This window comes from Parambassis ranga, chromosome 10, assembly GCF_900634625.1.
Source record: "Parambassis ranga chromosome 10, fParRan2.1, whole genome shotgun sequence".
Taxonomy (NCBI): Eukaryota; Metazoa; Chordata; class Actinopteri; family Ambassidae; genus Parambassis; species Parambassis ranga.
This window is the reverse complement of record NC_041031.1, coordinates 17,935,700-17,948,284: the sequence shown is the minus strand read 5'-3', so window position 1 is coordinate 17,948,284 and position 12,585 is coordinate 17,935,700. Positions and strand designations below refer to the sequence as shown.

At 41.1% G+C, this 12,585-nt stretch overlaps 1 protein-coding gene across 1 annotated transcript in view; it reads left to right on the top strand.

Annotated features, from left to right (window-relative positions):
* Positions 1–12,585, top strand: part of slit3 (slit homolog 3 (Drosophila)) — a 197,940-nt gene that overhangs the window by 17,209 nt on the left and 168,146 nt on the right. The window contains exon 4 of the mRNA XM_028415836.1: positions 3,080–3,151. Coding sequence (XP_028271637.1) covers positions 3,080–3,151 — 72 coding nt within the window. The remainder of the gene's footprint in view (positions 1–3,079; positions 3,152–12,585) is intronic.

Below are 12,585 nucleotides of genomic sequence, written 5' to 3'. Positions count from 1 at the left end.
CCACTGCTTCTGTGTACCTGGTTGATACCCAGGTCTATCCACTTCACACTCCACCTTGGAATCTCCCACAGATACTACCTTCTTCCCTGTTAGTGTCTTGTCTGTGTATTTGTCAGCTCACACCAAGGCTCTAGTCAACAGAATCGAGGTGTCAGTGTACAACACAACACTTCCCACACACACACCTGCATGTTTATGAGCTGGAGGAATGATGGGCAGACAGCTTTGCAGGAAGACGTTTCTGTTGCATGAGACACAAAGACAGATCGACATACTTTGGGTGTTGTCAGATGTTCTGGAAAATAACCTAGATTTTTGTAGACATTTTCACATATGATGTAACACAGTGTCTGGCTTGCATTTACTCCTGATCAGAACAGTGTTTTCAAACTGAGGAACTGTCCGTCTTAACCAAAGATTTCTATATTTTTATATTTGCCACTGTATTTCTGCAGTGTACTTTTTAAGACATGTGAGGCTGCATTGTGACTACAGAAATAAAGATTTATTAACTTGAGCCAGAATAGGAAAAAAAGTGTTCTGTTTTACATTTCAAAATAAAAATCCATAGATAGCTGGGGGTATTATTAATACAGACCTACGGTAGAGGAACAAGGAGGTGTTTGTGCACTTTGTTAGCTTCTTCTGAGTGGCCCTCAGCAATCACATCTTGGTTTTCTTATGTAAAGCCTTGTTCGAGAGCTGCTCCTGTTCTCACCACCTTGCGCCAGTAGAAAAAAAACCCTCCAGAAAAATACAAGCTTTCTGTAATAGATCGTTCAGTGGCACCGTCAGCAGTCTTGTTCTGCACTGGACAGAAACTTGAGTGAAGGCAGCATGTGTATCTTGTCTTTAAATGGAAGCTATCAGATGTGCTGCTTTAATGTTAAAAGGCTCCTTAATATAGTGTGTCAGGAAGGGTTAGAGGTCAGGGATGAGAAGGAAAGGTGGTTAGGGGGCAAAACAGTTGTGCCAAAACTCACACAGGAGATGGCATTTCATTTATCCAAGTCATTCTAAGCTATGCAGTAATGCAGTCATTACTAATGTGAAACATTCTTCTGTAGTGTATTGATGGTGATGTGGATGGTCCGACATTTCCTTTACTGATAGTGAAATGTTTTCTTTTTAAATGCCAAGTTGACAGGGTCTCTGATGTTGTGCTTGCCTGGGTGAAAGGTTAGAGGTGAGAGGTCCTGGCGCTGAGTCTGTGTGATTTATAGAGTCACAATGTGAAAAACATGCAGTTTATGTAGTCATCTTCTCTGGCGAGATTATCTATTGATGCCAATATAAGATGAATGGAGGATTTATGAAAACCAGCTCAGTAGGACTAGTTTCTAATACTAATAGGCATCATTTTCCAAAACTTGAAAATATAATGCACATAGACCTGTGGTCTGGTATTACTTCAAAAGTTCCACACAGAAAAAAAAACATCATTAAAATACACAAAGGATTCTTCAAAACAATAACTGTGTTGTGAGCAAACGTCCTAAAATGACTCATAACTGTAATAGTAGCCGATCATGTGCAGTTATTTTCTAGGAGCGGGGGGTCAATTATTTCAAATGGTGGATATCTCTTTTTGGACTGCGTACCTTGTTTCATTGCCGTTCATGCAGGAGTGAAAGTCAGGGTCTTATTATCATTATCACAGAGGTTAAAAGGTTGGTGTCTGTGTCTTCTCCAGCACAGATTCTACTTTATGACCCTGTGACCCTCCCCCACACCCCCCACCCCCCACCACCACGCCTCACTTCTCAGCCAAAAGCTTTGGTAGGCTGATAACACTTTCACTCCCTCCGCTCACGCTGTCCTCATCTATCTCTGCTTCAGCCCACCCCACCTCTCACAAAACACACGCACAAGGAGACACATGCTTCACCCTAACACACTCCATCTCTTACTTTCTCTTTACACACATGTCTTTATGGTGGTTAACACCATTCTTTCAGCCTCTCCATCTTGTTCTGCCTCTCACTCCTTTGTGAATAATTGCCATGTGTTCATTCCATGTTCCATCCAGCCTACTTAAACAAAGAATTCTGCATGTACAATATACAAAAGCATCGGTCATGAGGTTCCCATCTTATTTTTGTTAAGCACACAGGGGTGGTGATGTTGACCAAAACAAGCTTAGCTGATTGTTAGAAATGTAATGTCTATATGGGAACAATATATCCAGATGGTCATTAAAAACATCCCAGTGTCACCAATACAAAAAATGTGTAAGAGTAGATAAAATGCTCCTTAAGGGGTTTAGCTTCTGGGATTGGCATCCAACAATTGTACTTATTTTAATACTGGATTGTTTTGTAACCCCTCTGGTAATGAATGAAAGCCAGGCCATCCAGCTGTTGCTTCAGCTTTATTCGTAGAGATGTAGAGATAAGTACTTGCGGGTTAATGCACATGTTTGTCTTTTTGCATTTAAAGAGCCTTTTATCATCTTTTTTTCATATTTTCTTCGGACCATGTATGTTGGCCACATGTATTGTACATTGTGCTATCCAATACAGGATGGATAAGCAGGAGTTTTGGTTAAATAGATGCATCAGAAATACAAAGAGTGTAGATATTTTTTTATTTTTTGGGGAAAAAAAAGAATTTATGCATTTTATGTCTCATCAAAATCATTTGGCAGTAAAATTGTTGCCATATAGTGCACTTGGATTTTTAAAACCTGTTCTAACGTATGCTGTTTAAGTGACTTCTGCTGGAAAAGATTTTGCACTTTTTTAGAAATGACTTAAAGACGCTAATGAAACAAATGTGGGCCACATCTCACTGCCAGGTCAAAGCATATGATGGTCATAATGGGCTTCAGAGAGCTTCAAGACTGATAACCTGTAACTGACACAGATACACAAAACACAGTGAGATAACCTGCAGGTCATGATCACAGGAAACCAAGCAGACTTTCCCATTAGTTTGAACCTACTGACCTGGAAGGTAATGCAGTCAGCTCTGTTGTGATTGTTCAGTCAACACAAAACCAAGTGATTTATAGAGTGATATATGTGTTGTTCATGATTAGTTCATGATTAGCATGTTTCCTTTTCTTTTTTCCCTGTAGTCGTCTGAACAGAAACAAACTGCAGGTCCTCCCAGAGCTTCTCTTCCAGTCCAACCCCAAACTAGGACGACTGTGAGTACATTTTAATTTTTTTCCACCTTTCCATCCCCGATCTCTCTCTGGCTCTGTGTCACTCTGTCTGTCTGTCTGTCCCTTTTCTGGCTCTTTTGATGTGTTACATGATCCATTTGAAAACATGTCAGAACTTTTATCCGAGTCGAGGTTTTAAGTCTTGCGCCAGGTGACACAGTGCCGCTCTGTGCTCCTGTTGGGAGGTGAAAAACTCTGTGAGTGTCAGATGTGTGTGTATGTGTGGTTTTAAGAGGTGAAAGTGTGGCTCGAGTGAATGTTTTGCTTGGACTGGCGTGGAATTTTTTTATTCTGGAATATGAAGTTTTCCCAGAGTATTTGGGGTGTAAGAGCAGGTCACACTGATGCAGTGAAGCCTCCCACTTGTCCCCCTTCTCCCTTATTTTCATCTCACATTCCCAGACATACGCTTTCTCTCAGATTCTGTCCCACTGGTGCATCCACCCTGTCTCCTTTTCTTTCCCTCTGCTCTCTTCATCTACGCTCTCTCTTTCCACTCAGGTTGTCAGGTTCTTTGTTTGTCTTCTCCTCAGAGAGTCTCTGTCAGCTTAGGTTGAAGGTTGAAACACCTTCTAAACATTATAGCTGTTTTCATTGGGCTGTCTTCAAGTGAACCTAGAGTTTGATTTTGTGTGTGTAATGTTTGCTTTTGATCGTGTCTTCAATGATTATTGTATGCATTCCTAACTTTATATGTAATGTATTTATATGCATACACAATCTCGATGCTGTAATAGCTTATCTCTGTGTGTGTGCTGTAAGGTGTTAGGGTTGGGAATTCTAGCACTGGAATATAAAAGGTTTCGCTTGTCTCATTCACTTTTACAATGTTTCCATGTGCCACAATGCCTTGGAAACTGCTGTAACCTTTTTTATAAAGTGTATTTTTCCACTTTATTGAAGTTTTAGGTGATGAAAAAGTCAAAGAAAAGGTAATGGAATACTCCACGTAGAAGCTTTTACATATTAAAGAGTCACTGTGGGGTCTTGAAAAGTGGAACTGACAAGTTTGTAGTTTGCTTCTTCACAGAGTGTCAGCTATAGTCAGCTTACATTTGCACCTCTTAAAGATAGAGTTGTGAGCTATTATCTTTGCATTGTCAAAGTGTGTCATCAGTTCAGTTCATCCTCTGTGCCATCTGACACTTAAAGTGACGGCAAAGGATCTGCATGTGACACTGTATGCTAATGCTTAAGGGTTCTTTTCTGCTTTGGGAGTTTAGAACTGTTTAGAACTGTAGTGAGTGAGTCATCACGCGGCAGCATTGTCCCAGCCATCTCCATTAGTGAGCCCGGTTTGTCTCTTTCAGTCCTTAGCAATGGTGGTCATAGAGAACATTAACAAGAACACTGAGCTCTTTTCTGAATCAGAAAATGATGCTGTGAGTCACCTGGATGAATAAGAGCCTTCACAGACATCAAATGTGTGTCAAGCCTAATGACATGGGTAGTTGACAGTGATTATTTGATTGAAAAAATGTCTCTCTTTCAGGTCTGTATCTCAGTATCTCTGAATTACCTGATGTCCTTTTTTTGTGGGTTCAAGTTGTTCTCTTTTGTCTGTAAAATCTTACTGAGTTATGAACACGATGTTTTCATTTCATGGAAAGTTGACATCCTGAAGATGTAGACGTGGGTTTTCTTTGAACAGTGTCTTACACTCAAACACACAACACAAGCTCCGCTGTCTTGAGAACTTTTACCATAATAGTTTAAATAATATTGATAGGATTTCATAATGATGACATTGTATTGATTTGCAGTTGTGTTGCAATTTCTCACTGTGATAGATTGTGTTGGCAGAAAAAGCCACAGACAGATAAAAATCTTCTTGGTTGGGTACACACTGTGAAACCTCTATTTAACAGTCTGCAAAGACCAGTGGTGTGTTTTCATATGTTTGTGGCGATGTGTGATGTATTACTGAAGACAGCGAAGCAGACTGCTTTGGCTAACAGCAAATTGTCATTTACGTCTACTCCCAGGATCTCACACACAGTCAAAGCCCTTTATGTGGACACACACACACAGATACAGACAACACAAATATTCCATCACACACTCATTCTTTTTTTCCAAACCCTTTCCTCTTGTTTTTCATGAGTGACACTCTTATTTCTTCCACCTCCTGGCTTACTGTTCTATAAAACCCCTAATTGGTCTCGATAGCTCTTATTTATCACCGGTTGAATATGCATCCCTGTAGACCTCTCAGACAACTCAGGAGAGTGGAAAGGGTGAAAGTGTTCCAAACTTAACATTATAAATCTTGTGTTCTTTATATCCCTACTTTGCCATCAGCACAATCTAAATTACAGTGTCTGGAGTTTCCTCTTGCTCCCGCTTTCTTTCCACTTTTCTTCCATCTTTCTCCAATCCATGCTGTGTGTTCTGCAATTTTTAGGAAGTGGCAGTAAATAGTGAGCTATGTAGATAAAAGAATGGAGATAGATTGATTGGGGGAAGGCAAAATGTCAGACCTGAAGAGAGTATAACAGCAGGAGAGTAAGAGGGAGGAGACTGGTAGTGGCTTTCTGGTATGGGTTCGTAACCTTCCTCCCTGTCAGCCTTGGTTAGATATTAAATGATGGCAGTGTGATAGGAATTACCTCTTAACCCTCCTATTAAAGCCCTGTGGTCTGAGGTTTGGAGAGGGGAGGAGAGGGAAGGAGCTGGACTAGCATTAAGGGAAAATCGGCATGGGTTGGAGGTTTTGCTCTTGAGGAGGGTGAACGGTTAAGGACAGGAGGTATCAGACTGGATAATAGTTTTTAGTACAGTCTTTAATCCTGCGGGCAAGTATATTAATCAATCAATCTTATTGGAAAATGTTCTGATTTAGTAGTATGTGCAGCTGATGAGTGCCTGACAAAGAGTGGTATGGGATAGGTATTGGAGAGGTCATACGAAGGAGGGAGACGGATGGATGAAAGGAGGCTGGTAGAAGACGAAGGTCACAAGTAGATGGATGGAGGGGTTGGAGTCTGTGGCCCCTGTAGGTGCTTGGAAGGGGGGGGGGGGGCAGAAAACAAAAATAGGGATGGTAAGATAGATGGATCATAGACTGGAGTCTGTGGGTTTCAGTGTGTGCAGCCTGTGGTTGTTTCCCCCCACAGTTTGCAGAGACTGTGGTCTCACATCACATGCACACAGACACACGCTGTTGCACACAGTAAGCTTGAGCTTTGAGTCAGATGTATTCGCCTAACAGTGCAATGAATTTCTGGTTTGAAATGTAACATTTTCATGAGAGCAAGGATGGAAAATTGTAAGCCACTGGTTAGGGAGCTTTTGTGCTTCAGTGCGCATTACACTGTATCAGAGAGGTTTACTTTGCTAAGTGACTGGATGGCTGTTAGACTCCTGTCTAATAACACTGACCCAGACAGAGGCCTCAGCCTGTTATCTTCACTTTCTCCTCTGGGAGTGTGTGCGTGTGTGTGCATGCTTGTGAAAGGTCCCAAAGTTCACTGTCTGTGTGTTTCAACCAGCACTGGTTTACAGCCAGTGATACTCCATTATAGCTGCTCAGGTTACAGTTGATTGGTTTCCATGTGGGGGAAGATGAAAAATGAGAGTAATGTCAGACTAAAGAGATATTTCCCCCTTCCCTTCACTAATATAGCTCTGGAGGGCCCTCTGAAGTATTATTACATAATGTCAAGCGTGATCTTTGACCGTGTTTCAACACTGTGGACAATGAAATACTGAAAATGTTCTGTCAGGAGGCAGAGGCCTCCTGTTCAAAAGCAATCTCTGCATATGTCTCTGGCTGTTTCACAGTCACCCTTTACAGCTATTCAGCCAGTCCGCTTCACACTTGGTGCGTGTATTGCTGGGGCACAGTGCCAAGGCTGAAGTTGTTTGGATAAGCATGGTTTTGTTAAAATATGTTTTCTGTTCTGCTTTCACAATATAAATCTGTCATACTTCCAAACAGGCATGGTTTGAGGAAAAAATGGGACATTCATAACCCAGAGTGAGATTCACAGTATGCACAGATGTCTTATGAACTGAAATTGCAGTAGTAAAGTTGAACCCATGAAAAAATATAATGTTCTGTTCTTTACACACAGGACTTTTGAAGGTCTTCGACTAGTAGCTTATGGTGGCAGATGTGCATACTTGTACAAAAGATGTGGTGTAATGGACATTCCTCGGTCTACTTAGTCCAACATCTGTTATCTAATCTTTAGAAATAAAGGTTATGTCCAGCCAAGTTTTTAATCCAATCAAATTGTCTTTGATAAGGATACTTAATCCCTGCATGTTCAGTCATTAAAGATAGATTGATAAACACCTACAGTTTAGCTAATGGGTGGGAAAAACAGGCACCTCCAGGGAGGTAAGGAGAGAAAAAAAAATCCCCAGTGTGAGCCTAATCGTCAACAAATCATGACCTGGAAGGTTGCCAGTTTAAATCCATGCATTGATGATGATAATGAGACATGCTCTGCAGCACCATTAGGTTACCCTTGTGCAAGGCACTTAACCTCCAAATGCTTCAGTGGAGTTCCCAGATGTGGAAGTGTGGTCCTAACCTTCCTCATACTTACTTACTGTAAATACACCTTGCTGGTTCAGTCAGGAGAAAAGAAGCTAAACACTGAGAGAGGAATGAGAGCAGAAGGGAAAGCTGAGGGGAGCGGGGGGGTCATTTGAGATGTCTTTTCCTCCTAATTAAGTTAATGGAGAAAGACGAGGAGGTTGCCTTTAATCTTGGCTAATTGTCCATTTAGAGGCTACTGCCATAGTTTACCTGCTGGAATGTTATGGTTAGTATTACAGGAAGTGGGTGCACTCACTGTGTCCAGTGATTGGCTCCATCAGATGGGGCCTCTCTGGCGATTGGTGGGAACATTCTGCAGGGGCAAGGGATGAACGTAAACTGCCTGACCTCACGTGTGTATGCTCCTTTTTTGTAATTATCTGGTCCACTGTTTGACTTTCTTCCTTTAGCCTCTTTTTTTCATTAGGGATTCTCGTTGTGTTACACACACCCACACACAAACAGAACAAACAGCGTTTGTGTTTGTATTGCTGTCAGGAATTGTAAGATTGTTTTCTTGTCACTAGTCTCCAGGCCCTTTGTTTGGTTTTCACGCCACTGGGTGCTGGTGAGAAACAAATAAGTACCAAACACACAAAAGTACACAAATACATCTCTCTCTCACGCCACCTCTCCCGCTGATTTAACACCACAGGCACTGGATGTTGGTGTGTAGGTCTGTGTCTGCTCGTCGCTGTGTGTGTGTGTGTTGGTGCATGGCAGATTTTATACTGTACTAAACCACACACCCACGACAGAACTTCCTAATAATTAAACATGACTCAGAATTACAAACCATGGCATGCAGCTGCACCACAAGGTATGTAGGTCCTGACATGCAGCTGCACCACGGGGCCCGTACACATCAGTAAACTATGTTTGTGCTTCAAAGTCTTATCAATCTTCCTACTGTTTAGTCTTAAATTCGTACATTATTTATTGAAAATGGCCAGTTTAGGTTTCTGCAGAGCTGTTTTGAGTCCCTGTGGGATCATCCAACCATCGCTATGTTGGCAGTATCACAGTCTGCCCAAACTTCCAATACAGGCAAAGAGGTGGACTGTGATTGGAGCTGAGGAATTGTTGAATGGGTGTGGAAACAGGAATTATGCACAATTTTTAGTCAAATTATAATTAGACTAAATGTTAAACCCATATTGTTCTCACATGGGCTTCATGTCTTAATTATGGAGGTTTGGCATAACACTGCACCTGGAGGCCCACAGGCTTCAAGTCAGCTGCACCCGAGGGCCCACTCTGATATTCACTGGTATTCAGGGAGGGGACTGAGACCAGAGCTCCTCTAAAATAACTTTGCTCTTAGCGCTGTGTGTGTACGTTGTGCGTTTCCCACAAACCAGACGGCAGTGAGATTTTGTCCCAAGACATATTTAGATAAATACATACTACAGAGATACTGAAAACCAAGACAGAGTGTGTGAGAGAGAGAGAGAAACAGAAAGAGTGAGAGAGAGATATTGGGATAATTTAGGAGATTTGGTTATACCAGGACTATTTCCTTTCATTCCTTCCAAATGCTTTCTAAAACATTACACTCGGCTTTTCATGAACTTACTCCAACCAGCTATGTTACTGGCTTTATGCTGCAAGCTGATTTTGTCTACTTTAGTCAGAAATTTAGTTTTTTCATCTGTTTCACCAGGGACATTTCTCCTGTAGAAAGTCAATGTTTGATTGCATACACTGTATGTGCAGAACTGGGACTGAAATTTTTCTCCGCTTGTTTGTGTTCAACCTATTTCTTGACGAGTTTCTGCTGAAGATGCCTTATGTTTAATTTTAGCTGGCTGTACATTGAATTAAATGCAAAACTTGAGTTGCTGTGAAAGCAATCGAGAGGCCAAAAGTCATAAAATTGTGTGTGTGTGTGTGAAGAATACAAGTTAGTGTGTTTTTTTTCACCAGGCAGAATACATCAACCAGGCGGTCTTAAAGTTCACGCCAGCAACACCTTTCCCTTTCAGTTGCCTACTTTAGCAGCTAGCCAGTTAGCTCTCCACCGCAGGGCCAGAACCCATGAAAAGTTCGTGGGAGGCTGTGTGCCAGTCGATCTTTTTTCCCTTTTTTCAATGGTGAAGAATTTTTATACGTTTGTACTGAAATAGCACAGAGGCTGCATGTGGTAGTAATTTCACCTCACGAATAAAGGTGATTTGGATGGGTGATGTTGCCACAGAGCTGCTGGTACACATAGTTAAAACTTTACTTTAAACCTGTTTATGCCCATTTTGTGTATATATGTCTGTGTCCGCTTATGTCCATGATTATGATTGAGGTTGGCTGTCTTAATGTACGCAATTAGGGTTTTACATGTATGAATGGACTGTATAAAGCATATGCTTGTGTGTACAGTCTATGTGCTAAATGTGTCTACATAGTTTAGTAATTTGTGTGTCTGCTTGGTCTGCGTATTTGCCTATATGTTTGTATACGTCTTACATTTGTTTGTACATGTCGGCTTATATATGCGTCCCTGGTGTTTGCTTGTGTGTATGTGTGTCAGTCTGTACATATATTTAAGAAGATGCAGACTTGATACATGTCCAAATGCACTCACAGAGTGTTTGTTTAATCACAATTTAGGTTTACATGAGAACGGTAATCGAAAACAGACTCTGCTCACTGGAAAGCTGGAGGAGTAGGAGAGGGAGGAGGAGAGAGGTAGAAGAGAAGTGAGGGAGAGCAGGAAGAGGATGGGGAAGCCGTGGAGGAGAGGGGAGAAAACAAAACTGTGTAACAGGTGAGGACAGGAGAATGAGGAGAAGGAAGAGATGAAATAAAAAGAGACAGCGGAGATTAAGCAAGGCCGGAGGAGAAAATAGGGCAGGAGATGCTCCATGAATAGGTGCTTTAAGAAAATAGAAGCGCTTGTTGATTGTTGATCTGCTTTTTCCCCTTCCTACAGTCCAGACTAATGATCTGGCACTGATTTGTAATGCTTTATTTTTCCTAAAGGATGTTTTAAAAACCTGGCAACTGGCTCCTGGCCTTCCCGAGTGTGTGTGTGTGGGTGTAGGTTTCAGTAGTAAAACAGCACAACAGTTGAATATACACAACAATTTATTACTGACACGAGACAAACTACCAACCTCCCCTCCCTCCTTCCCCACCACCACCACCATAATTGCCTTCATGTGGATAGAAGGATGGAAAGGATAGATTGTTTCAAAGATTTTTAGATCTATAGCAGTGTTGCATTGTTACAGTGTATTTCCAGACTGCTGTGAGTTGGGGACTTGAGTGGAAGATCAAACATGATGATCATCCTGGAGGAGAGAAGAAATCTGTCTAAAATATTACCTTAGTTTCATTTCCCCTACAATCTGCTTGCTCCATTGATTTGCTTTATTCCAGTATCTTAACTGGTGTTTTAAAGATATCATGGTTTAATTAAGTTTTATGCCATCAATCATTTTGTAAGAATGTCTCATATCTTGTTTCCGAATAAATCTCTTAAAGTGTTGTAGCAGCTGAAACCTGACCTACACTCTTACTGCTTTTGTAGAGTTATGGTGATGTCTTCGGAGGATTTCTGCATTCAATCTCTTCATCCTCCCTTAATTCTAAAAAAAGCAGTGTTTCCAGGTTATTTACTGTAAGGTAACATGCAGGCTTTTAGTTGGTGTAAATCATAGCTCCGGCTCAGTGTGCGGTCGGAAAAGTGCTCAAACATCTCTGTGTATGTCTTGCAAGAAGATACTAGACAGGATGATATTCAAGGAAAATAGTATTATCTGGGGGAATATCTGGGGGAGTAGCATTGACAACATTTTGGATGAATCTACTCAGTGATTTACCTTGAATGTCAACAATCAATATCAGTACCTTTTTGTTTGTTATAAAGACAAAGGTTAAATATTAATATTGATTAGATTTAAGTAATTGAACTGTGACAAAATATTTGCCAAAGTTAGCATTCCAGCATTTTTGACCACATTAAGTTAAACAGTGGTTTGTGTACCATTCTATGGTGTCTTAATGGATGTAATTCTGGAAACCTGAATATGTACAGTGTAAACTCTGAGAACCTTGAACAAGCTGTCATCATGTTTTAGGTAACAGTCATCTTCTGTTACATTTTTGTCCACATTTTGTAGAACAGAGGGTTTGAAAAGGCGCTGCGTCAATCGAGGTAATGACGCAGCTCATTCAACTATCATTGTTTTCCTGCCGCACTGCATGCACTCCTTTCCAACAAGACACAAAACATGTCACAAATTATGACTGTGAATGGTCTGCATGTGTCACCATTGACATGAATTACTTAATCCTGACTTTCATGTATGCTTAAATATTTACTTAAGTGTGTCGTGAGTGTGCAGCTCAGGTTTATAACCTGTTGCAGAGAAAATATAAAGAAGGCACTCTACTGTATTGTATGACGTGATTAACATCAGGCTTTAGTGAATGGAAGTCAGTGGGAATGTTTCAGTTTGTGTGTGTGTGTGTAACATTTTCACTTGGTGGGAGGTCTACATAGCCATTGCTTTCTTTGTTGACCATTATTATGGCTACAGACTGGAACTGGCTAATGTCTCTCTCTCTCTCTCTCTCTCACACACACACACACACACACACAGACACACACACAAGTGTCAGAAAGTCATATTTTCTGTGCCTACAAGTGAGTGAATGTGTGTGTTTCAGAAGTCAGGTCATGTGATTTATACTGTTTAAGTGAGGTCTGATTGTTACAAATGAACCAAAACTGTTATTACTGCCTTGGTGTAATCAGAGCCATACATACATATACGCAGAAAATGACCCACAAACACTCTTTGTGTCTTACTGACACTCGAACAGAAACACTCCAGATATACACATTAGCCCATTTATTTTTGGGAGG